Below are 27,773 nucleotides of genomic sequence, written 5' to 3'. Positions count from 1 at the left end.
TGGCAGTTCTTGGGAAGTCATATTTGGTACAGGCAATCAGACCAAAGCTGGCTGTATGCAAGACAAACACCTTAATCCTGAACTATATCTTCAAGTTCTGCCCCATCGATCTTGATGTTGGCTTCAGGGTAAATTCAAATGTATTATTATCTATAATAAATATTTCTAATCATAATGAGAATTTTTTCCTGAAATGACTGTTAACTTTTAACAGACGTACTACTTTTATCATTGTTTTAAAAAAAAAAAACACTGTCCACACTTAAAGTATTTAGGTATTTTAATTCAACAAGTGAAGTACAGAGAAACAGTAGCTATAAAACCATAAAGATCTTAATTTAAACAGTAACAAAATGCTTTACATTTACTATTTAAACTTCCATCAACACTTTAAATTTCATTCAATACATTAGTATAGCATTTCATTTCAGTATCTGAAATTTTGACAAGTGCTTGAAAAGACTTTTGTTCAGAAACAGATGCTGGTCTAACAGAAACACACTTGAAAATATTCTTTTTCTGGTCATAGCTTCCAACACATCTATGAACTCGGCCTCTAATCAGTCTTGGAAGTTCACGGTCCTATTTTTTAAACATTAAAAAAATTAATAAAATTTTATCATATTAATTCAAATATTAGTAACAGTATGAACTACAAAATATTAATCCATCCCCCAAAAGCAAAGCAAGAATTCCTTTATCTGATTTGGGGTCTACTGCCAACAAGACCATGATAGCAAGAGTACCTTGTCACAAAGGAAAGACCTTCACTGGAATAATGTTTCTAACAAACCAGTGAACTGCTTCTTCTTAAAATGCTGCATATTTCCAATGTAATGGCATATGAATTATTCATTAACGAACTGCCAGAATTCCACTTTCAGAAGAAAGCAAACTAAGAAGTTAAGGGCAACATTCCAGCTAAAAACAACTTAAGTAGTTGGATGAGATATTTAATTAAAAAATCTCACAAATCATCACTCTGGACAAGAACTGGGTGCTGAAAAAAAGTAAAGTGATAGCATGATAACTCTTCAGTAACAGTATTGCAAACCACAGTGCCTGAGAAAGACAGAGACAGAGAGAGAGAGAAAGAGAGAGAGAGAGAGTGGAGAGAGAGAGAGAGAGAGAGAGAGAGAGAGAGAGAGAGAGAGAGAGGTGTGCCATAGAAGGAGGCTGGAAGGGGCGAGGGAAATGGGGAGGGACACTGGTAGTGGGAAATGTACGCTGGTGAAGGGTTGGGTGTTGGAACATTGTATGACTGAATCTGTCATGAACAACTTTGTAACTGCATATGTTAAAGTGATTCAATAATAAAAAACGGGGGCTGGAGCCATAGCACAGCGAATAGGATGCTTGCCTAGCACACGGCCAACCCGGGTTCGATTCCCAGCATCCCATATGGTCCCCTGAGCACCGACAGGGGTAATTCCTGAGTGCAGAGCCAGGAGCAATCCTGTGCATCGCCAGGTGTTACCCAAAAAGAAAAAAATTTAAAATAATAATGAAAAACAAATTTTAAACCTCACAGACACACCAAGGCAGTGATAACAGAGACCGAGAACCCTTCAGGGAGGAGAGAGAAGATTTCTGGGAGAAAAGAGAGAAGAATCTAATTTTTGGGGGGCAACTTCCTCCTTGATGTATTTACCAATTATAGTCAAGGATACTGAGAGTCTAAGAAACTGAGGAGTTTTTGAAAGTTTCACTGATCTGGGAGGGATAAAATGGAGTCTGAGATCCCTCTAAAATAGATTCTGGTAACCACTCACAGTGCTATCCAAGGTTTATATTAGGACCCAAAAGAGTGTACTAGAACTAGACAATGAGTATAAATCCTTATTTATTTTCAATGATGTCCATCTGGAACTTAATATTAAAATACAGTGTCGCTTCAATTCTTAATTGTACTAAAAACTTAGAAGAAAAAATACTTTAAAAAAAATCACTGAGTATCGGGGCCAGAGCGATAGCACAGCTGGTAGGGAGTTTGCCTTGTACGCGGCCAACTCGGGTTTGATCCCCGGCACCCCATATGGTCCCCCCAAGAACCGCCAAGAGTAATTCCTGAGAACCAGGAGTAACCCCTGAGCATTGCTGTGTTTGACCCAAAAAGCAAAAACATTTAAAAAATTTTAAAAAATCACAGAGTATCAATAAATATTTTAATATACATAATGAATAAAGAATTTATGCCCAAAAACTTTTTAACTCCTATAAATCAAATAATTCAACAAGTAAAAGAACAAGAAGCCTGGACATAATTCTTTTTTAAATGTAAAAGTACATTTAAAAAATAAAAAGTACTTAAATGAGCTATAAACATAAAATGTGTTCAATTTCATTAGTCACTAGAGAATTTAAAAAAAAAAAAGAAACAGCACTGAAACTATCCATTAGAATGGCTAACATTAAAAAAAAAAAAGACTTACAGAGCCTAAAGAGTTAATATAGCAAGGCAGGATGCTTGCCATGGTTGTAGCCAGGTTCGATCCCTGGCACCCCATGTGGTCTCCTGAACAAGCCAAGAGTGATTGCTGAGTTCAGAGCCAGGAGTAAGCACTAAGGACAGCTGGATGTGGCCCAAAAGCAAAAGCAAAGAAAAACAAAACAAAGCAAAAAAGGCTTAAAGTACTAAGCATAATAATGCTGAGAAATTACAATTCTCTTATACTGATTATAGGTTAAGAATTGGAAAATTCTTTGCAAATAACTACTGTATTAGAGCATATAAATGTACTATAATCCAGCAATCTTATGTCTAGTTATATTTCCAACAAATTTCATGTATACACAAAAAGAATTTTCAATAAGCATTATTTGTATCAACAAAAATATGCAAACAACTCAGATGCACACCAACAGTAAATTATGATATATTCAAATAACAAATTATACACAGAAATATAAACTATACCTACATACTACATAAATCTTAAGAGCATTAATTGACCAGAATATACTGGACAGAAAAGACATACCACATGGTAGTATTTATATAAAGTTCAAAGACAGGCAAAATTTATTATTTTAAAAGTCAGGATGATAGCAGTTAATTTTAGGTAAAAGACACAAAATAATAAATAGGAGAGAAACGCTTGCTAAAATCACTATGATAATTACACTTCAATGAAATGAACAATTGAGATTTGTGAAGTTCTCTAACTATATAATACTTTAATTTTAAAAAGATTTTCTCAGACCTTAGCCAGAAAGATAGAAAAGGGTAAAGGCACTGGCTTTTCTGGCAACTGACTTGGCACCACACATCTGTCCAAGCACTGAAAGGAGTGACCACCCAGAAGAGCAGACATCACTCTAAACACAGCAACTTGTGGTCCAAAATCCCTCCAAAACTTCTCAGACCTGGTTTGGATTATAGCACAGTGATAGAACACTTGCCTTGCATATGATTGAGGCCGTAAATTCTATCCCAAACACCACAAAAGTAAACAAATTAAAACATTTCAGACTATAAAAAAATAAACCTTCTGCATACTCCAGAATATTAGAGTATGAATATGAGAACTGTTATTTCTTGACCTACTATGTGTCAGATGCCATACATTTATGTTATATCACAATTCCAAAATAAATCATCAAAATCCATCTCATTCATTTCACAGATTTAACAAACTGAAGCTGGGGCTGGAGCTATCACACAGTGGGCAGGGCATTTGCCTTGCACGTGGCCAACCCAGATTCGATTCCCAGCATCCCATATGGTTCCCCGAGCACCGCCAGGAGTGATTCCTGAGTGCAGAGCCAGGAGTAACCCTTAAGCATCACCAGGTATGACCCAAAATGCAAAAAAAAAAAAAAAGAGAGAGAGAAGAAAAGGAAAGAAAAGAAACTGAAGTGCAGGAACTTTATGTAGTTTAAAGTCCAAAACTAGTAGGTGATTAAAAACTAGAATCTAAATATGTTTTTAGAATTATGTCAGACAACTTCAGAAGTACGTAAATCTTGCTCAGAGTTTCCAGAATACTTTTTATATCCAGTTTCCCTCTGTCATTCCCAGTCTTCTCTGTCACCAACTTTCTTCACTATATCCCTCTGCTTTCTCTCAACTTCAGAACCACTTAGTTATCCTCATCACCTACTAACTTAATTCTGCACTCCAGTAATCATAAACTACTTAAGGGTTTTCTGAACAATTCAAACTGTGTTTTAGTTTCATATATTTGTATATGCTATACAGAGAGGCCATCATGTTTGGTCCTTTACCCACATTCAGTATGCATCTCCCATCCAGAGCAATCACTTCCAAGTACCCATCTCTTCACCAGTGCCCATTCTCCACCACCAATGATACTGGTATCCCTCCCACCACCCCATACCATCCCCCCACCCCACTTCTGTGGCAAGGCATTCCCTTTTTCTCTCTCTCCTTTTGGGTGTTATGGCTTTCGGTAGAGGTACTGAATAGCTATCATTCAGTCTGTAGTCTACTTTCAGCACGTATCTTCCATCCCGAGCGGGCCCTCCAAGCACTCTATACTTGGTGGTCCCTTCCCCCCAGCATGTGAGGCTAGCTTCCAAGCCATGGAGCAATTCTTCTGGCATTCATCTCTACTATTCTTGGGTGTAAGTCTCCCATTATTCCTAAACAGTCTAAAACTTTCCATTACTTCTGCCTCATCCTTCCTATCTACTTAGACAATACTTCTATCAATTTACAATATAACATTTATGTTTGTTTTTTAACTGAGATTATAAACACTGAAAAAAAGTCACTTTAACTTATTATCCCACTTTTTTATCCCATGTATAGTACAGGTGGTACACAGTAGATTCTCTATATCAAACAATTTAAAATAATTTAAAACTAAACATGATGTTGAACATATTACTAAACAATTAACAGAACTTTCACTTCTGTGAAACTGTAGTCAACACTGGTAAATTTTTTGGCATAGGTTTTGTAAACAATACTTAAACCAATACTCACAATTTCATAAAAAACACAAGGAAGACTATTTTTTCCATCTCGCATAAGAAAGGTCTTTGAATAATATGGGCCAGATGTAACAGCTGAGTCAAGAACAGCTAAAAAACATTGAAATCGGAAAGGAAAATCAGAAAAATGCAAACAAAATTTAACAAAATTAAGCTGACACTTAACTATTATGACAATTTCTCATGCTTTTATTCATAAGTAATAAAGAAAACATTTTAAGAATAAGATATTTCTGAAACTTTTTATATTGAGGAAAACAAAACTGGCTTTTTCAAACTTGGGAACAGTCTGTATGTCAAAGTTCATACAACTGACAGTTTGGGTCATCTGAAGTTTTTCCTTAGAATACATTTTACTGAATGACAAAATTCTTCAATTTGTCTATTTTACACTAATAAAATATACATATTTTTAAAGAGTCATGACTTAAAATCACTGAATTATATCAAAAACCATGCATGTTTTTTGATAACACAGTTTTGCAACTCACTAAAGAGAAAAATTTTTTTTAAAACTTTCAAGTTCATTTCATCTATAAAATACAAACAATTATCTCAATAGACTATAAAATAAAAATATTCCTAACATCTATCAAGTACTGATAGTGAATATTTGAGGTTTCTATTTCCTAAATAATTCTCAATTTTCCACAAGAATGTCTCTACAATTTTTATCCATATATTGGAATGGCATTTGATCCCACCTGCGTATCCAGGAATGAACTGAGGTTTACGTCAGTCCATCAGTATATCCCATTTTCCAACTAGAGAGTATAGAGTTTTCATGACAGTACTGTCACCCAGTCAGAAATTACGATGTTTAAGTCATCTGCTAATTATTAGGAAGAGCAACTAAATGAGCCTGTAGAATGTGACAACACAGAATATGTGGTATAGAGAACTTAAATAATCATACTGAGACCATTTCAGTGAATACAGAGCGGGGAAGAGGGGCCCCAAATAAAGTAGTCAATTTAATTGGTCATTTTAAATCTCATCCACTGAAAAGATATCCAGTTAAAATACATAGTGGAGGGGGTATGGTGCCGCCAGCAGGTCAATCTGTACCTGTGAGGTGAGTGCATCAGCAGCTTCATGGCGCCTTCAGACTTCCAGATACCACAAAATTTCTGCTGTGCCTTTGGCCAGACCCCAAAACCTTGGGGCCAAGTTTACCAAGAAAGTAAACGGCCAAAAGTTAGGTATGTGGGAGACACACCCACGAACCACCTCCGGCTCAGCTATATAATTGGAGGCATGGCCTCTTAACGGCCATGATTGAACTGCTTAATGCTACACCAGGGGGAAGGGTGCTGTCCCTCTGCCTGCTCCTCCTTGGCGGCCTAGTGGCCGCCATCTTCCAGAAGCTATTGGACAGTGAGGTTTGGGCCCACGGGGCCTCATGGGATGGGGGTGGAGCCAGCCCTTTCCTCCCCGTCCCAACGAGACCCTGAGTCACGGCCCACGAATGACCTCTCTGGCTCCTGATCAAGCTGCTTAATGGCCATGATCCCAGAGACTGAGAAATCTCGAAACCTAGCGGCTTTTGGCAGAAATGCATGTGGGCCACGCAGTAGGTTACTGTTGCCAGGCCACCCCAGGGGGAATGGGTGTTGTCACTCCACCTGCTCCCCCTAGGTGGCTCAGTGGCTGCCATCTTCCAGAGGCCATTGGAGAGTTAGGTTTGGGCCCACATTGGCGAGGCACGCAGGGCCTCACAGGATGGGGGTGGAGCCAGCCCTTTCCTCCCGGTCCCAGCAACCCTGAGTTGCTGCCCACAAACAGCCTCTCTGGCTCCTGATCAAGCTACTTAATAGCCATGATCCCAGAGACTGAGAAGCTAATCTCGAAACCCAGCGGCTTTTGGCAGAAATGCGTGTGGGCCATGCAGTAGGTTACTATTGCCAGGCCACCCCAGGGGGGAATGGGTGTTGTCACTCCACCTGCTCCCCCTTGGTGGCTTAGGGGCCGCCATCCGCCAGAGACCATTAGACAGTCAGGTTTGGACCCACAGTGACGAGACACGCGGGGCCTTATGGGATAGGGGTGGAGCCAGCCCTTTCCTCCCCACCCCAACGAGACCACAAGTATCCGCCCATGAACGGCCTCTCTGGCTCCTGATCAAGCTGCTGAATGGCCATTATCCCAGAGACTCTGGAAGAGATCTCGGAACCCAGCAGGTTTTGGCAGGAAATCTCTTCAGATTTAATTGTTAAAATTTCAGAATTTCAAAATCGTGCAGCCACTACTGCAACCGCATGACATCATATATTATTCATGACCAGCAATAGAAAACAAATTGTCTACTGTTGCCTTTTTGGCAGATCTGAGTGTTGGGGTAAAATCCCAAATAATAATGGTGGGTGTGGTGTCAAAATGTTGAATGTGATCAAAGTATAGAGAGAGTGATTTGGAAATCATCTGCCCCACAGTTAGGGGGAGGGTGTGGGATGGAGGCATACTGGGGTTTTTGGTGGTGGAGAATGGGCACTGGTGAAGGTAAGGGTGTTTCACTGTATGACCAAGACTTAAACCCAAAAGTTTTGTAACTGCTCTCATGGTGATTCAATAGATAAAATTATAAAAAATGGGAAAAAATAAAAAAAAAACACAGTGGATGGCTCAGGTGTGGGAACTGGTAAGAGACAAAAGAAAACCCCCAGTTAAGCAACTCCCTCTTTGCCTTCTTACCTATGTCAAGATGAAATTCACAGGTCCTCACCCACATGCACACATAGGTGGCCAGAGAAATGAGAAAGCCAGAGAAAATAAGCCCCAGCAAGAGGAAACAAATTACAGGGTTCCTGTTGCAGAGTTCAGACCAGGAACACTTATACAAGACAGAGAACAAGATTAGGCTGCTGTACACTGGACATGTGTCAGAGTGTACAACAGAGACAGAATCAAGATATAATTTGGAGCAGGGATCATGGGATAGGACAAGTGAAGTCACCCATCAGGAAAGAGAATAACGTGGATACTGGGGAGGGATCTAGAACCCCCTACTTAAAATGCACAATAAACTAACTTCATAAGCATCTGGAGTCTGTATGCAATTATTTTATACAATACTTAAGAACTCATAAGCTCAAAAATAAATCTACTTTTATAATATCAATACCATAAAGGTAAAGTCTGAAGTTGATGGAGAGACCACAATCCACTCAAGATTAAGTCAACACTGTGATAGAACAGAAAGATGACTAAATTGCAAAAACATTAATACTAGATTTATAAGCAAACTGTATATTCTAAAACACAAAACAATTATATACATATATAAATTAAAAGCATGGACAGTAAAAGATATCAAGTGATTATTTCTAGAGAAGAAAAACGGGTGGAAATTTCAAATATTTCTATAGCATGGATATATTTTATGGGTTTTATGTATATTTTCCTTTGTTTATGATAATTTTTGAATACAAAAATAGAGTACTTTCAGTTCTTACCTATCAATAAGAGAAATTTAAGTTCACAGTGTTAGCACTTGACACAAAAGTCAGTTAGGAGGCAAATTTACATCCAACAAATAAAACTAATGGGCCAACTTTTTAAATTTCAGGCTACCCTGAAAGCTTACAACATACAAGATATCACTATGTATTATTTAGTGATAAAATTGCCAGCCATGCTGACAATAGAACTTGTGAAGCATTTCAGAAGCAGGCATTTTCTCTGTGTTGCTAGAAATCAAGATGCTTATAAACATGGCCCGTGTCCAGAAACAAGTCAAGATATTTGAAAGTCTAAACACACTGGTTTAGGCAGTGTGTATGCTGCAATCTCAAGAGGGGTCAATAATCCATCCACAATAACTAGATTAATTCTTGCTTCCAGATAGTAGGTATGTAAATAAAAAACTATAAGAAACATTAGCACCAGTTCAGAACATGCTCAGTGTCATAAGTTACAGAACCCCAGCACAAAAGCATATGCATCATTGTAGCACTGTAGCACTGTCCTCCTGTTGTTCATTGATTTGCTCAAGCAGGCCCAGTAACATTGTGATACTTGTTGTTACTGTGTTTGGCATATGGAATACATCAATGGGTAGCTTGCCAGGCTTTGCCATGCGGAAGAGATACTCTCGGTAGCTTGCAGGGCTCTCCAAGATGGACGGAGAAATCAAACTCAGGTCAGCCAACTGGCCGCGAGCAAAGCAAATGCCCTACTCACCGTGCTATCGCTCCTGCCCATATGTATCATTAAAAACCAATTTCCTCCTTCCTAATGTCAAACTAGTAAGTAACTAGATAAGATCTAAATGAATGCATACACTTTCTCTTTTTCATATATAGAACTATCCACCGATAATGATTGACCTTAAATATTTTTATTTCAACTATGGAAAGAAAGTTTTTAGGGGGGTATGGTGTGGCTAGAAGGTCAATCTGTACCTGTGAGGCGAGTGCAACAGAAGCCTGATGGTGCCTTCAGACTTCCAGATACCCCAAAATTGCTGCTGTGCCTTTGACCAGACCCCAAAAACTTGGGGCAAAGTTTACCAAGAAAGTAAACGGCAAAAGTTAGGTATGTGAGAGACACACCCACAAACCACCTCCAGCTCAGCTATATGATTGGAGGCATGCCTCTCTGGTTCCTGATCGATCTGCTTAACGGCCATGATCCCAGCGACTCAGAAACAAATCAAGAACTCCAATGGCTTTTGGCAGAAATGCGTCCAGTCCCTGCAGTAAGTTACAGGTGCTGGGCCAGCCAAGGGGGAATAGGTTTCATGCCTTGGCCTGTTTCCCTTGGCAGCTGGGTGGCCACCATCCTCCAGAGGCCACTGGACAGTCAGGTTTGGGCCCACAGTGACAAGACACGTGGGGCCTCACGGGATAGGAGTGGAGCCAGCCTTTTCCTCCCCGTCCCAACAAGACCCCGAGTCGCTGCCCACAAATGGCCTCTCTGGCTCCTGGTCAAGTTGCTTAACAGCCATGATTCCAGAAACTCAGAAACAAATCTTGAAACCTAGCTGCTTTTGGCAGAATCGCGTAGGTTACTGTCGCTGGCCACCCCAGGGGGGAAAGGGTGCTGTGTCTCCACCTGCTCCCCCTTGGCAGCTCGGTGGCCACCATCCACCAGAGGCTATTAGACAGTCAGGTTTGGGCCCTCAGTGACGAGACACACGGGGCCTCCCGGAATGGGAGTGGAGCTGACCCTTTTCTCCCGACCCCAATGAGACCCCAAGTCACCTCCAACAATCAGACTCTCTGGCTCCTGATCAGGTGCTTAATGGCCATGATCCAAAAGACTCAGAATAAATCTCGGAATCCAGCAGGTTTTGGCACAAATCCCTCCAGATTTAATTGTTAAAATTTCAGAATTTCAAAATTGCATGGCCATACTGCAGCCACGCGACATCATATGTTATTCATAACCAGCATTAGAAAACAAATTGTCTACTGTTGCCTTTTCAGCAGATCTGAGTGTTGGGCTAAAATCTCAAATAATAATGGTGGGTCTGTTGTCAAAATATTGAATGCAATCAAAGTAGAGAGAGAGAGTAATGTGGAAATCATCTGCCCCACAAGTAGGGGGAGGGTCTGGGATGGGGGTATACTGGGGTTATGGGGGTGGAGAATAGGCACTGGTGAAGGTACGGGTGTTTCATTGCATGACTGAGACTTAAACCTGAAAGCTGGTGTTTCACTAATAAAAATTTTAAAAAAAAGAAATTGAAAATGATTCATAATCAAAGGGGGAAAAACCCGAAAGCTTTGTAACTGCTCTCACAGTGATTCAATAAATAAAATTATAAAAAATGAAAAAAAAAGTAAAGTGGAATTCATGCCCAATTCAATCAGCTAATCAGTGGCTGAATAAATAACAGTACTCCTACATAAAAAAAAGAAAGTTTTTAGCTCTATAGCTTATAATCTCTTTTATCTGAGTAAATCATATTCTAAAAATGCTGCACAAAACTCTCCCCCTTTAAAATTAATTTAGAAAAGTATTTTAATATTAAATTTTTATACTCAATTTGATATAATATATTATAAAACAGATTAAAAGTAGACTTCTAGATCTAAATTATATGTAATTAGAATTGTATCTGCTTCTAACTAGTTTTATGATTTTAGTCATATATGTTAATTATCTACCCCATTTCCTGCGCTACTTCAAATTATTTGTAAGAATCTTTTCAATTTTAACACTATGAATCAAAATCATTAATAATACAGTTTATCACTCATAAATAAATGAGAGACACAGGAACTGAAGGAAATCCTAACAAATCATAACCTTCTTTTGCAAATTTTTGTCTTGAAGATCCCCTTTGTAATCAAAACGATTGTCAAATTGAATTAGTAAGATATTTGTACAGTAATATACATACCCAATATTTCAAAAAGAAGAACAGTGTTCTTTGCATGTTCACACCAGTATCTCATGCTTTCAATAACTGCACAAATAATTCTTAGAGAGTTCTCTTTTTCTTTAAATTTTAACTGATATGTTGAGGTTTCCTTTTGAAAAAAAATTAAGCATTAGAAAATCCTTCTTATATCATACACTCTCTTTGAACACAAAGATTATAGGTCCCTATAACAGGTAAATGTGTAAAATATTATAAGAACTACTGAATATTACTATAGAGGCCAGAGCAATAATACAGTGCATAAGGTGATTGCACTACACACGGCCAACCCAGATTCAATCCCTGGCACCCCATATGGTCCCCTGAGCCTACCGGGAATGATCTCCAAGTGCTGAGCCAAGAGTAAGCCCTGAACAATTCTGGACGTTGGCTCAAAAATGAAACAAAATGTTACTGTGGCTATACCTCCAAAATAAAAGACATACTGGCACTAAGAGGAGAAATTAGGCTGTGCTTACAAACAATGAGGAATAGAACTATATACATAGGCATTCATTGACTGATTCATTTGTTCATTTGTTGAATATTTTAAAGCATGGTAAGCAAATCCTATGATGAACAAATAAAAGTGACTAAACACAATTTCTCTCACTGATGTGCTCATATAAGGGAAGCCAAATATATTCATTAGCTCACTGGCACTATTATGATATAGGCAATAAATAACAGCGGGTAGGGCGTTCGCCTTACACGCGGCCAACATGGCCGACCCGAGTTCGATTCCTCCGCCCCTCTTGGAGAGCCCAGCAAGCTACCGAGAGTATTCGATATGCCAAACACAGTAACAACAAAGTCTCCAATGGAGACGTTACTGGGCCCGCTTGAGCAAATCGACGATCAACGGGAGGGTCTTTACCTTTACCTTTATGAAGTCTATTCAGAAAAAAAAGCAATAAATATATAATAGTATGGAGACTGAAATAACCTACCCATTAAAAAAATAAAAGGGGGTAAGAGAATTATACATTGGGTGGGGTGCTTGCCTTTCATGAGGTCGACCTGGGTTTCATGCCCTGCACCCCATATGGACCCTGAGCCTACCAGGAGTAATTTCTGAGTATAGGGTCCAAGTAAGCCCTAAGACTACAGAATTTGACCCCCAAACCAAAATAATAACAAAATATAAAGACAATAATTAATAATTCAAATAGGCTGTTGAATAAGAACTAAGAAAACAGTAAATAGCAATGACATAGGAATGTGTTTGGCATTTTGACATAGAATATATTAGGATACTAAATTTCAGGGTTGGAAGCTTTTGTTTGTGAACATGAAGCATATCAACATTTAATGGTTTTTTTTTTCAAACTAGTTATCTTGTCTTCTCTTCCCCTTCTTAATCAAGATTAAATGTCTCCCATTGAGGATTTTTGCCATGATGAACCAATGTTAACAATATGACTCTGTCATATCATCCTTGTATATAGGAAATCTGGTTTCACTGTGAACCATAAGTAAATTTTTCAGAAAAGAATTTACCCTAGACAAATTATTGGAAAGATTGTTTTCACAACTATGAGGAGAACAAACATAGGGTACACTTATGTTCCCAAAGACTGGCAATAGTAAAAAGCTGCCAAGAAAAGAAAATTATCAAGTCTGAAAAATGGACTTGTGGAGGGATTCTATCATGTAGGAACTCAGCTACCACAATGTGTAAGCAGAAGGCGAGTGGGAAAACCTAATCTCTCTCCCCACCTTTTGATGTTCTGCCAGTGATTACCACCAGTTAACCTCTGACAGAAGCCAGTTAAGGATTCCTTCTGTGGGATAATGTACAATGTCAGATGGCTCAATCTTCCAAAAAACAAAGAAAGATAGAAATTAAAGATTCTATTAGGCCAGAGGTTGAGGGAAGGGAGAGAGCAAACTATCAGCATGTGCAATATAATGAAAGATCCATACAAAGAGCAATTAAAACATGTGGAGAGAGGAAATTAAGATAGAAATACATGTATATGGAAGAACACAAATCAAAGCATTATTATATCCTGAGTACATATCCTGTTTACAGAATTTCAAAAAGTCCAAAATGACTAAAGCACTGAAGAATTAGTGACTATAGAACAGGAGCTGGAAAGGTAAAAATAAGGCCAGAATATACACCAGAGGTCAACAAACTATGACCTAAAGTTCAAATCCAACCTGATTTCTGTTTTTGTAAACTTTTGTTGAAATACAAAAAATGGTTCACTTAAAAAGTGAGCCATACCTATTAATTTCTGTACTGTATAGCTGCTTTCAAGCTGCAATAGCAGAATTGAATAGTATGGTTAATTTCAGGAGAAAAAACATCTGGCCTTTTTACTGAAAAAGTTTTGACCCATCAGGAAAAAGGAGGAAAAAAAAACATAAAATGATGAAGAGTCTGTGTAATTTCTTTAAGCAACAGACAAACTGACATCAACTCAAAAATTAACCAACAGTGAAATTCTCAATCCAGTTTAAAACTTTCAAGTAATTATGAAAAGGGAAGTATTCACTGCCTTAAAAATTATTTTTAAAAATTAGTATTTATCTACTCCACTAAACTTGCTGTTTGTGCTAATCAAGTAATGCATTCCATAAAAGTGATTTTAAATACTCTTATCTCTGTAACGGTTTCTAAGTATTTATACATTTACCTTGAGAGTATTTTCTTTTGGGTTAGTATCTGACCTTTTCTTTTGTAACTGATTTTGTTGAAAATTAGCCTTAACTGGCTGAGATGCACTCTTTTTATCTAAACCTCTCACTGAGGAGGCAGGTATTTTTGATGAATGTGTTTGTCGGAATACTTCAGTTTCTCTCTGGTGAGACAAGTTAGGAGGTTCAGATACTCTGAGTTGTTTCTGTGATGGAGCTCCCAAACTCATTGAAGAACTTATTCCATCATCTCCTATCAGGTTGGTTTGTTTACATAGAGGTCTAAAATCATTTCTATCCCAAGTTTTCAAGCTGGTTTTTTTGTTGCCTTCTCCATAGCTGCAGTAAGGGAATGAAAGGATTTGGGAAGAAAAAAAGTCTTAGTTCTTGTTAGTATTTACTTCTTATTAATTAAAAGAAAACTATAATTTTCATTTATATTGAAACTAAGTTTATAAAATATTCTGTAACTACTCATCACAAGTCTATAGTACATTATGCCTCTTTTTTCAAGTGAGAAAATCAAGACATTGGGAGGAATAAATTTGTTTAAAATAATATAGCAAATTATTGGGCTGGAGCCATAGCACAGCGGTTGGGCGTTTGCCTTGCACGCAGCCGGCCCGGCTAACCCAGGTTTGATTCCTCCGCCCCCCTCAGAGAGCCCGGCAAGCTACCAAGAGTATCTCACCTGCACAGCAAAGCCTGTCAAACTACCCGTGATGTATTCAATATGCCTAACACAGTGACAAAAAGTCTCACAATGGAGACGTTACTGGGCTCACTTGAGCAAATCAATAAACAATGAGAGAAAAATACTACAGTGCTTACAGCTAATTACTGACAATTTAAAATACAGAACACTCTAATTTCCCATCTAAATATCTTCTGCCAAAAACACTAGTAAAGATTTGAAGAACTTTTCCTTATTTCTTCATGCATTTACTTTTTCATTTTTTGAAGGTAAATATTTTAAAAGTTGAACACTGCTTGTAAGTGATCTTAAATCATAAAGAAAAAATACACAAGAGGGTAAACTGATATCTGATTAGAAACTTTGTACTTTTACTGTATAGCTTTTAAACTACTGAATGGATCTGCCATAGCATTTTATTAGCTATATTAATTTGAGCTGTTTTGCTATTAATAAGTTCATAAGGCAAAAAAATCAAAAGTATAATTTGAGCTGTTAACAATTCTATAGGAAATTAGTCCATGTCACAAATTCTTATTTCTAAAGGATTTCCCCAAAAATATGACAAGAAAAATAATATATCCCTAAAAGGTCCAATTTTCCCTGTAACAAACCTAGATCATGCGGGACCTGAAGTCTATGTAGTTTAGGAAGCCTTCTTAGGTACAGTAGATATACAATTAAGTATGAAATTTTAAATAACAATAATTTCAAAGTTTGACAAATATCACAATAAAAACAACATCCAGGAAAAATGTTATTGGTATAATTAATAATTACCTGCTTGATAAATGCCTCTAAGACTTTTCCTACATTAGTAACCTCTTCATGTAAAAATAATTTCAATTTCCATAGAGGGAACAGAAACATTATTTTTGTGTTTCTCCTCTCATGGCCGTGGAAATTACCTTTATTATTCATAACGTAGAAAATGTTCTTTCAGTTTCACAACTCCTTATTTATAACAGCACATTTGCAATATGCTCTAACATTTTTTTTCCAGAGGAACTCCAGACTGGGAAAGAACTCAGGCAGAGTTCTACAATACTTTGATCTTGCTAGATGTGTCCACACACTGATGCTACTTCAGTAGACTATCTAGCTCAGCCAGGTCCTTAAAAGCAAACTGTAGCACTGCACTGTAGCACTGTTCTCCTGTTCTTTATCGATTTGCTCGAGCGGGCCCAGTAACATCTCCATTGTGAGACTCATTGTTACTGTTTGGCATATCAAATAGGTCACGGGTAGCTTGCCAGGCTTTGCCATGCGGGCAAACAATAACATTAAATTGTGGCTCCTACACAAGATAGGGAGCAGTGTCCACTGAAAACCAAGAAAGAATCCCTAAGTTCATTGACAACCCGCAAAACAATTTATTTTAGGGAATTTTGGGGGTTGGGGAGGGCAACAACCAGCAATGCTTTCAGCAGACATTAAGTACTGCAGAACACTACTCTAGGGTTATTCCCAACATCATGCTCATAATCCAGCCCAAGGTTCAAAATATACACCACAGCCCTTTGACTCATCTCACAGCCACATGAATAAGCTATTCTGGGAATCAGAGAGTGAAAGCAAAGCTGTGACCTGACAAACAATGCCTGCAGCCTCAACACCAGGATACTGAGGCAGTTAAACAGTGGTATGCAACTTTCAAGACCTACATTCTTCTATCTGTCATGGTAGCAAGATTGCAATCTGTTACCTAATTAATATCTAATGTCTAACAGATTTTTTTTCCTAACACCTGCATTTGGAACTATGCCTCCAAGGACCATCTCAATAGGCCCATTCAAGTGTTTCAAGTGCTGGTCTGAAGTAATTAACTTAAGAAAACTAGCATGAGTAATAAAATCAAAAATATTTTTAAACATTGGTTTAATATAATTATTTTTATACATTTGTTCAAAGTTGTCCCCTCTTTGGAAAGGATGCTGTCCCTCCACCTGCTCCCCCTTGGAGGCTTGGTGGCCGCCATCTGTCAGAGGCCATTGGACAGTCAGGTTTGGGCCCAAAGTGATGAGACACGCAGGGCCTCACAGGATAGGGATGGAGCCGACCCTTTCCTCCCCATCCCAACAAGACCCCGAGTTGCCGCCCATGAACGGCCTCTCTGGCTCCTAATCAAGCTGCTTAATGGCCATGATCCAAGAGACTCAGAAACAAATCTTGGAACTCAGTGGCTTTTGGCAGAAATGTGTCTGGACCCCACAGTAGGTTACTGTAGCTGGGCCATTCCAAGGGGGAAAGGATGCTGTCCCTCCGCCTGCTCCCCCTTGGCGGCTCAATGGCCACCATCCACCAGAGGCCATTGGACAGTCAGGTTTGGGCCCTCAGTGATGAGACACGTGGGGCCTCCCGGAATGGGGGTGGAGCCAGCCCTTTCCTTCCCACCCCAATGAGACCCCAAGTTGCCACCCACTAACGGCCTTTCTGGTTCCTGATCAAGCTGCTTAACGGCCATGATCCAAGAGACTCAGGAACAAATCTCGGGACCCAGAAGGTTTTGGCACAAATCCCTCCAGATTTAATTGTTAAAATTTCAGAATTTCAAAATCACGTGTCCTCTACTGCAGCCGCACGACATCATATGTTATTCATAACCAGCAATAGAAAACAAATTGTCTATGGTTGCCTTTTCAGAAGATCTGAGTGTTGGGCGTTAAATCCCAAATAATAATGGTGAGTCTGGTGTCAAAATATTGAATGTAATCAAAGTAGAGAGAGAGAGTAATGTGGAAATCATCTGCCCCACAGGTAGGGGGAGGTTGTGGGTTGGGGGTATACTGGGGCTTTTGGGGGTGGAGAATGGGCACTGATGAAGGTATGGGTGTTTCATTGTATGACCGAGACTTAAACCCAAAAGTTTTGTAACTGCTCTCACAGTGATTCAATAAATAAAATTATAAAAAATGGGGGAAAAAAGTAATCAGTGGCTGAATAAATAGCAGTACTCCTACATTAAAAAAAAAAGTTGTCCCCTTTTAAAAAAAAAGTTATTCTCAATAAAGGTGAGGTACTATACTATTAACTTGACAGGATTTCTGGGAAGATTATTAAAATAACAAATATCAAAACATTAAACAATGACTGACACATGTTTGATGTTGCTTTTCTCATACTTTGCTTCCAAAATTATTTCCTGCAATAACTGCCACTTACTCCAGAATACCAAATTCCAGCACTTTAAAAAAACCCATATCCTATAGCCAGGGTGACAGCACAGCAGGCAAGGCACTTTCCTTGTACAAGGCAGACGAGGATTTGATCCCTGTTGCCTATATGGTACCTGAGTCCTCCAGGAGTGACCCCTGAGCACAGAGCCAGTAGTAAGCCCTGAGTATCCATCCCCATGTGTGCCCCCCCAAAAAAAAACAAAATATATCCTTTCTTGTTTTTTCATAGACTTTAGATCCTTATGCCAATGACTCAAAAGTACTGTAAATGGTCTCTTTGTTCCTTGCATCTTTCTTAATCCATTTTATTTGAGAGCTTTCAGTCTTACTAGGGTAACATTGAGCATCCTATTTGGTTCCCAATTTCTAAATACATATAACATGTAACATTCCTACTCTTTAATTAGTAGGAATACTAATAACACTATTAATCAGTGTTAGTAGGTAACAGTATTACAAAATCATAAAATCAGTATCACAAAATCATAAAATCATAGTAATACTGGCATACATGAAAACTTTCTGAACATGAAAAATTCATTGGAAACATGAATATTCCACACACTTCTGTCTTTAAGAAACTGCAAGCAATGTTCAGAAGGCCCAGAGGCCCTACCCAGAGGTTAGTGTTCAGAAGCTTCTATGGTGACATCCAGTGTGTTTAGGGAACACCTCCAGGGCTATAACCAAGGTTAGCTGCATGCAAGACTTATACCTCTTAACCCCTATCTTTCTGCCCCTCTTCTATTTTAAAATTTTTGTGTAGCAAATATTAATAGTTTGTTACTGAGAATAGAACTTTTCTAAGTAAAATTCTAAGAAAGAAAGAAGAAATGAAGGAAGAAAAATGGAAGAGATAACGGAACAGAACAACAAAGAAAAAATCTTAAACATACTCACTTCCAGCTACTCTTGTTTCTTTCAGTATTTATTTGAATAGTCTCAGACATAGAATCTTGACTTCTCAGGGAAGGAGAAACAGAATGTGGTATCTGACTTGAAAATAAACTGGTCCTATGAAATATTAATAGTTTCCAAACTGAGAAATATAAAATATACTCAGAAGAATAACATTTTGTAACAGAAACATACATCACTGATGTGTATTTTTGCACATACCCTGTGTTCATTACTTTCGTTAAAGGAGGCAACTCTGGAGTCATCATTTCCCAGGTCCAATCTCAAAAGATTAAAAAAAATAGATAAAAATACAATAGGTATCATTTTAAAATAATTTTTACACTTTAATAATGGAGGACTAAAAACCTGAAAAACCTGAAGGAACTTTTACATTCTGTCTTACTAGAATTTGCAGGCCTCTTTCACCACTATATCTCAAGGAAAAAATAGTTTAATTGGTATTTTGCTCACAGTTGAACCTTATAATGCCTTTTTCTTTGAAACACAGTTTGATCAATATTATAACCCAGAACATAGAGATATATGATGTACTCATGCCTGGTGTTTCTGTGAGACAGTGAGAAACAACATAAAATTTCACTATCAATTCTTATCCTCACTAGTGTGCTGTACTCTGATGTTCTGTTTTATATCCTACTCTACTTTATCCTCTTATATTTTTTAAGATATTGGTTACTTCCCAACCTGATGGAACAAGACAAAAATTAGAAAAAATATTGATATAACATCTCTTAACCAATATAGGAATGAAGCAATTCTAATTGCTACTGCTCAAAGTCAGCAGTCATGCTACTTGTAAAAATATTTTAGAAGGTGGAAGAGAATATTATTTAAGTAGCAGGTGATATCTGGATAAATGTCCATTTGTATATATAATGTTTTTACTTTACCCCCCTAATAATGGAAATATCAAATTCATACTTCAAATTTCCCAAATATGAAACTAAAAATAATAGATTTCGATTTTGGGCTGAAGCGATAGCACAGCAGTAGGGCGTTTGCTTTGTGCGCGGCCAACGCGGCCGAGCCAAGCTCAATTTCATCACCCCTCTAGGAGAGCCCAGCAAGCTACCGAGAGTACCTCGCCCGCATGGCAAAGCCTGGCAAGCTACCCGTGACCTATTTGATATGCCAAACACAGTAACAACAAGTTTCACAATGGAGACATTATTGGGCCCGCTTGAGCAAATTGATGAACAACAGGAGGACAGTGCTACAGTGCTACAGACTTGGATTTTAGGGTTAGATTTGAATTAAGATCTAATGGTGGCACATTGGATCAAATTGAACATACAAATAGTGCTATATAAAGGTATATAAATTTCTAGTGGCATAAAATCCTATTTAAAATTTTAACATATACCCAAAAAAACATATACAGCCAGCAATGTACCAAGTATATTTCAGAATGTCTTCCTGTATATGCCTTTTTTCAGAGGTAAGTACAAAGTTTAAAAACACTAACATCTTCCAGCACCTACCAAAATAGCCAGTCGTATAAGCAATGAGACCTAACCACAAAAAGCTAAACCAGGATTTTGGTGATCTACCTTAAAAAGAGGAGCTCAATCAGAGGCTCTCTGTCTCTAGAATGAGTTAATAGAATCCAGTCAAAGGACAATTTTATTCATAGCTAAAATATTTATAAGGAAGCCAAATTGATGAATAGAGTAAAAAAAATCAACAAATGAAGGAGAAAAAATAATTTCTATCAGAGCAAACTTTTTTTAAAAAAAAAGACAAAAAACTAGGCCAAGAACAAGAATTTAGCTTCCACACTTCCTAAGAATTTTTTTCCATTTTTCCTGCACAGTTATTCCTATTCCAAATGGTCAGTTCTCCATTATTTATCACCAAATGTTTAAATAATGGAATCTATACATTCTTGGAAAAAATTTAATTTTTAAAATCAATAAAAGTTACTGTTAATCAGATAAAAGATGATATATTGTCTACCACCCATGCAGACAATGAAATTCAAACTATTGTATTGAATGTTCAGAAAGCACCAAACAATCTCTATAATTGGATAGTAGAAAGAAGTCCACTTTTAATTTCCATTAAAATAAAATGAAAATGGTAATTTTCTATAATCCTAGCTCTTATTTTCTGAAAACATTTACCTTGGTTCTTACCTGTTGGTAGAGGAGGAAAATCACAACTATCAGAAGCAGTACTGATACCTGGATCATTTTTAAGTGGATTAGAAGTTAAGGGCTGTCTAGTCCTCTTTTTCTGATTGAACAATGGTACAGGCAAACAGCCTAAAATGAATGTAGCAACAAATTTGTACTGAATAGGCAAAGAGTTAATCTAGTTAAAGAATAATTGCTAGTATATAATAAGTGTATTTTTTACTGTTTAATAATAAGCAATTGGAATTTGTCTACCTCTATATGCTAAATGTGTATCTATTGAGGACATATTTCCATATCTTTGAATTAAATTTTTTTGGCTTTTGAGTCACACCCATTTCTCAGAGCTTATTCCTGGCTCAGACTCTGCATCCAGGAATCACTCCTGGGCGGGGGAAGGCAATATGTAGTGCCAGGGATCAAATCTGGGTTGGCCATGTGCAGGGCAAGCACCCTAGCAACTATACTATCACTCTGGCTCCTAAATTTTACATTATTTTAAATATCCTGAGTTCTATCATTTGTCTAAAAACTCCTTTCTTGAACTGAGAAATAGTATAGGAGTTAAGGCCCAGGTTCTATCCTCAGTATCACATGGTCCCCCAGCATTGCCAGATGCAGTCCTGGAGTCCCATAAGCACCACCAGGATGGCCTAGGTAATCTATGGTGAAAGTCTGAGAAGTACTGCATCCTTCAGCCTTTGCTTTGAACCTCCAGCCAAGCTGACTGAGAAACACCAACTGGGGGACCCCAGGTCTTCTGAGAATCGCCGGGAAGACCTGCCTCCTGTCAAAAAAATAGTAATAATAACTCCTTTCTTGTTCTACACTATCGTTTTAATTACTCATGTTTATAAATAATTCCTCCTGCTCCAACTTTTTCCAAATCCCAGTTTTATTTCACTCCTGTGTTTTCCTAATACCACATCAACCAAATACGGTATAGGTGACCCTTCCAATACAACAGTGGTAAGAAAGAAGAAAACTCTGATCCATACTTTAAAAAATCCCAACTACTCTTTGACTATGCTGGCACATTTCTTTAAGGTCAATGTTCTCAAACTTCTGAAACTGTATTTAACAAGTTAGTCCTATTCTCACAGTTGTATTTCAAGAGATTTTGTTAAGAAGCCCAAACAATAAAATTTTAATAGGCATTCTAAGCACCTATAATATATAATTGCTATGAATCATCTGAATGTGCTTTGGATTAATAATATCCAATCCAAATAAGAATATAACTCTCTCCAGACCTCTGAGTTCAACCTGACATGTCAAGAATCATATCCCTACCTTTAAATCCTGATTCTGCACTGTAGTACTGTCCTCCCATTGTTCACTGATTTGCTTGAGCAGACACCAGCAACTTCTCCATTGTGAAACTTGTTACTGTTTTTGGCTTATAGTATACAACACGGGGAGCTTGCTAGGCTTTGCCATGCAGGTGAGATACTCTCAGTAGCTTGCCGGGCTCTTCGAGAGACAAACCCAGGTCGGCCGCGTGCAAGACAAACACCCTACCCGCTGTGCTATCGCTCCAGCCCCTAATTTATGTTATTTATTAAACATCTTTATTAAATACCTAGTAGATTATTAGGTATTTATAATAACTATAATAATAGTTATTTATTAAATACCTAATAGACTATTAGGTTGGAATAAAATCAAATAAGTACATATAATTAAATGTGTAGAAAATAGAGGAGAGGGGCTGGAGCCATAGCATAGCGGGTAGGGCGTTTGCCTTGCACATGGCCAACCAGGGTTCGATTCCCAGCATCCCATACAGTCCCCAGAGCACCGCCAGGAGTAATTCCTGAGTGCATGAGTAATTCCTGCACATTGCCGGGTGTGACCCAAAAATACAAAAAAAAAGGAAGAAAATAAAATAGAGGAGATCCACTATAAGTAATAACTATGATTATCTTCACTCCCTTTGTTCTCTTCATTCTTGCTCTCTGACCTTATACTATAAATGAGAAAGTAGAAATAGGAGACACTGGGAGATTAGAAGTGCTTCTGATACTATTTTAAATAGGCAAGTCTCTGAATACAAATAAAAATACATTTGTTTTCAGATAAAAGCACAAAATTCAAGCAGCTAAGTTATGTGGAAAGAACACTAAACTCAGGAAAGTTCGATTTTACTCTCACTAAAAGTTTTATCCTGAGTAATTTCCTTGAACCTAAAAAAAAGTAAAGAGGTTAGACTATAGGTTCAATCTTTTTTAAAGTGCTTTCATGCCTCGGATGTATGAGACCTTGGATTTGATCCTAGCACCAATAGGGAACAAAAAGTTCCTTTCAAACGTTTCATTTATCAACTACATGAACTTTACATAGTATATAGAAATTACAGAAAATCATAAAAGTTGTCGATTACCTGCTGTACTCCGAGTTGAATTTTCATTTAAGTTTCTCTTCATTTCCATTAATATCCAAGTCTGTAACTTTATCTTTAGCACGCCAAATTCACAATATTAAATTGTTTGACTAAACCTTCAAAGAAAGAAATTTGTAACTCATAAAGTAAAAAGGTAAAGGCTCTCCCGTTGTTCATCGATTTGCTTGAGCGGGCCCAGTAACGTCTCCATTGGAGACTTTGTTGTTACTGTGTCTGGCATATCGAATACGTCACGGGGAGCTTGCCAGGCTCTGCCGTGCGGGCGAGATACTCTCGGTAGCTTGCAGGGCTCTCCGAGAGGGGCGGAGGAATCAAACTCGGGTCGGCCATGTTGGCTGCGTGCAAAGCAAACGCCCTACCGCTGTGCTATCGTGACTATTGTCTATCGTGACTATCGTGTGCTATTGTAACTCATATCAAAAACAAATTAATCTGCTGAAAGTATTAAGTTTTTTTTTAAGCTATGATCTCAAGCCTAATAATTTAAATTCCTTTGCTTTCTTAGAATTACACCATAACCCAACAGGGATTGGGGTTTGGGATGGAAATATCCCAAATATGGTGGTGGGAAGGTGTAATAGTGGTGGGATTGGTGTCTGAATGTTACATGTAATCAAATATTATGAACTACCTTATAAAATTTTTTAAAAATTAAAAATAGAAATGCCTAGGTTTGAAAAAAATAGAAATACACCATAACCCAGTTTTCCAATTCTGTTCAAAATAAAAGTGGGACTAGGGAGGTTAAGGCCCTGCTTCATATATATGTGTGTATATATGTATATGAGTTTGAGTAATTCTGAAACAAACCATAAAGGGTAAATGGAATATAACTCTGGCAAACTTACATGCTTGTACAAGGGCAGGCATGAAACATACACAATTGAGTTAGTCATGTGAAGACATGCTCTGTGTTCCAATTTAAAACAAAAGCACCTGGCAAGTGTAGCAGACCAAGCTCCAGTGAACTGTTTATCTTGACTGCATGAGGCCCTAGGTTAGATCCCTGCATAACACACACACACCTCTATATGTCTATATATATTACATATTTACATCTTGCAAATCATCTGATATGTCCTTAATTTGGTGTCTTTGGGTTATAAATACCAAAGACTATCCAGAATAAGTGTAATGAGACATATCCACTATTTCTGTAATTTTAAGATGTGAAACAAGTTTCCTTTTTTTTTCTTTTACAACAGAATAACTTGTAGTTTCTTCATATTTAGCCTTTTTATATATTTCAATTATGGTTGAATGCAACAAACCCATCTTGTGTGAAAAGGCAAAATACAAATCTAACTAAACCACATCATCTCTGTTCCAAAGTTCACTCACCAAAGAAGCAGACAAACATGAACACAGCAAAAAAAAAAAACTTATAAGTTATACTGAGGTAAATATTAGTTTCCAGTACTGCATATTCAGAATAAATAAATAAATAGAAGTGAAACTTGGAAGAGATAAGAAAAAGCCTGTTTCCAGGGAGCTCAGATAGAGAAGGGAACACCAAATAAAGGTGTTGGGAGGATCCTCCCAGGATGGGAGAAGCATGATGAGGGTAGACTATAGACCAAACATGATTGTCACCCATTGCCTCTTTTGTAAACCACAACACCCAATAAGAGAGAGAGAACAAAATGGAATGCCCTGCCACAGAGGCAGGGTGGGATGTGGAGGGGGGGGGGGGGGGCGGATGAGGGGGAGGGCTACTGGGATCCGTGATGGTGGGAAATGGGCACTGCTGGAGGGATGGGTATTTGATCATTGTATAGTTGAAACCCAAGCACAAAAATTTGTAAGTCTGCAACTGTACCCCATGATGTCTCACTAATAAAAAAAATTTAAAAAATTTAAAAAGCCTGTTTCCAAACCTTTAGTTTTAAGTTGGATAGAATAAGTCTGTTTAAAACTTATATCGCTCCAGCCAGCCGATACTGGAGCGATAGCACCGCAGTAGGGCATTTGCCTTGCGCGCAGCCGGCCTGGCAGAGCCGTGTTCGATTCCTCCGCCCGTCTTGGAGAGCCCGGAAAGCTACTGAGAGTATCTCGCCGGCACAGCAAAGCCTGGCAAGCTAACCGTGATGTATTTAATATGCCAAACACAGTAACAACAAGTCTCACGATGGAGACGTTACTGGACCTGCTTGACCAAACTGATGAACAACAGGAGGACCGTGACCGTGAAAACTTATATTATGCCATTTTATTTTATTGGGCTGGAGCGATAGCACAGTGGTAGGGCGTTTGCCTTGCACACAGCCAACATGACTGACCCGAGTTTGATTCCTCCGCCCCTCTCGGAGAGCCTGGCAAGCTCACCCTCACAAGCAGAGCCGGGCAAGCTCCCCATGAGGTATTCGATATGCCAAACACAGTAACAACAAAGTCTCCAATGGAGACGTTACTGGGCCCGCTCGAGCAAATCGATGAACAATGGGAGGACAGTGACAGTAATTTTATTTTATTATCCACAAGTGATATTTATTTCTTCCTTTTACATTCTGGCCTGTCTTTATATTTTATCATTTTTAGTGATCATTCTTAGTGATCACAAAACTGGCATCTTCCGCATGCACACATTGTTCCGATAACCCATCCACCACGGCTTCTGTCCACCAATGCCCCTCCATCCTTCCTTCCCAGGTAAGGGAAGCTCAATTCCAGAGACAAATTCCTCCAATCTGATCTCTTTGAACATCTGTTGTTCTCTTACTGTGTTTATGCCCCGAACATGAGAGAGCCGTTATGGATTGTGCATGTGATGACCCTTAGACACAGATGAGTGAAACTTAACTCCCGGAATTCCACAAAATTGTAGATCAATGATTTTTTTTAAAAAAAAATGATAAAAAACTTTTTTCAGAAACTGTCTTTTCTTACAGGAATGTGCATTTTTTAAAAATTCCTAGCATGAATGATTCTAAGTGAACACATTTTTGACGTCCGTTTCTTCCGTAACTGAACGTAAGGCTCCTAGATCTCGCAACTGAAAATCCGCGGGAACTCGAAGGCCTGCGCAGGCGCTTGTCCCACGCGGTTCGAGAAGTCAGAACCGGCTCCTGCTCGTTTTCCTTAGCACAGCACCGCGGTAGCTGACGGCCCAACTCTGAACGGGCTTGCAGGGGCTAGGACACTTCACGGCAACAAACTTCAGCAAACCACCACCGCCCGGGACCCTGGCACTGGGCGCGGTGACCCAGAGCGGGTGAACCCCAGTGGCATTATTCTGAGTGGGGCGGTGGCTGCTCCACACGCGTGAACACACAAAACGCTGCTCCACACGCGTGAACACACAAAACGCTGCTCCACACGCGTGAACACACAAGACGCTGCTCCACACGCGTGAACACACAAGACGCTGCTCCACACGCGTGAACACACAAGACGCTGCTCCACACGCGTGAACACACAAGACGCTGCTCCACACGCGTGAACACACAAGACGCTGCTCCACACGCGTGAACACACAAGACGCTGCTCCACACGCGTGAACACACAAAACGCTGCTCCACACGCGTGAACACACTGAGCACCCCACCCGGCCCGCCCCGCCCCCGCCCCCGGCCGCACCCTCGAGTGGCAGGCACCGCAGAGACGGACGGCCAGGCCGGGCGCTGTCCCCTTCTCATTGCTCTCCCGACCCAGGGATTGGGGGAGCTTGGCAACAAGCGACAACACACAATCTTCCCCTTCTCGGCCCTCCTGCCCACACCGCACACAGGCTGAGTCCCTCAGTTTCCTCACCTCGGCCAGCCGCCAGCCTCCAGCCGCCGCCGAAAGGGCCACTCGGCCACCGAGATCTCGCGACTGAAAAGACGCGGGAACTCAAGCCCTGCGCATGCGCTCTTCCAAGCGCAAGGCTCGCCTCACGGGCGCAGGCACTGGGACCAATTGGCGTCGTCTGTTCGCTGGTCACCGAGTGGAGAACACCCACGCGCTCTCCACTCTCCATAGAACGAAAGTGGAACCTTAAAGCGCCTTCCCAACTTAGGTCCTCACAAGACAGCCAGCCGCTGCCCCAGCTTGGTCAGGATGGTGTGTCTGGGGCGAGTCTTTCAAGCAGCTCTCACACTCCGGGGTCAGTTAGACGGTCCCAGGAGTGTGTACACCTAGAAAACAATGACTTAAGAGGCCACAAAAAAACAGCCGCAGAGATGTTGCTGTGTCGTTACTTGTACTTGTATTATGACGAGTTGTTTTCATATTCAGAATAAATGTACTTGAGTGATGATGCTGTGTTCTAAGATCAGTCGGGGAATTAAGACCAGTGGAAAACCGGCGGGAGGCTGAGTTCTTGGGTGACCCAAACAACTGGAATCTCAGAACGGAAACGGGATGGTGCCGTGACCCTGACCCAGAGCTCTGGCTCCAGGCCACGAGCGTCGTTTCCTAGCCCTTTCATCTGGGACAAGTTATTTGTCCTTCCAGGCCTACATTTCCCTGCTCCGTAGAAGAGCAGTAGCAG

The 27,773-nt window shown here is 39.3% G+C and overlaps 1 protein-coding gene across 1 annotated transcript; it reads right to left on the bottom strand.

The window, feature by feature from the left end:
* Window positions 1-390: 390 nt before the first annotated feature.
* Window positions 391-23,324, bottom strand: SPATA22 (spermatogenesis associated 22). The gene is made up of 8 exons (XM_056127913.1): window positions 23,282-23,324; window positions 20,899-21,027; window positions 18,962-19,022; window positions 18,743-18,838; window positions 13,972-14,311; window positions 11,306-11,435; window positions 4,952-5,049; window positions 391-582 (listed from the first exon to the last, which is right to left on the bottom strand). The coding sequence occupies exons 1-8, from the start codon at window positions 23,322-23,324 to the stop codon at window positions 391-393; spliced, it is 1,089 nt and encodes a 362-aa protein (XP_055983888.1).
* Between the last annotated feature and the right edge of the window lie 4,449 nt (window positions 23,325-27,773).

This window comes from Sorex fumeus, unplaced genomic scaffold, assembly GCF_029834395.1.
Source record: "Sorex fumeus unplaced genomic scaffold, SorFum_2.1 ptg000063l, whole genome shotgun sequence".
NCBI classification, from domain to species: domain Eukaryota; kingdom Metazoa; phylum Chordata; class Mammalia; order Eulipotyphla; family Soricidae; genus Sorex; species Sorex fumeus.
This window is presented reverse-complemented; position numbering and strand designations above follow the sequence as displayed.

Excerpts from the sequence above, each read along its gene's own strand:
- SPATA22 (XM_056127913.1), bottom strand. The coding sequence starts at position 23,324 with ATGAAGAGAAACTTAAATGAAAATTCAACTCGGAGTACAGCAG. Across the intron at positions 11,436-13,971 it reads CAAAAGAAAATACTCTCAAG|GAAACCTCAACATATCAGTT; the intron begins GTAAATGTATAA and ends TTTTTTCAAAAG. Across the intron at positions 5,050-11,305 it reads TCTTCTTTTTGAAATATTGG|CTGTTCTTGACTCAGCTGTT; the intron begins GTATGTATATTA and ends AATGTTTTTTAG.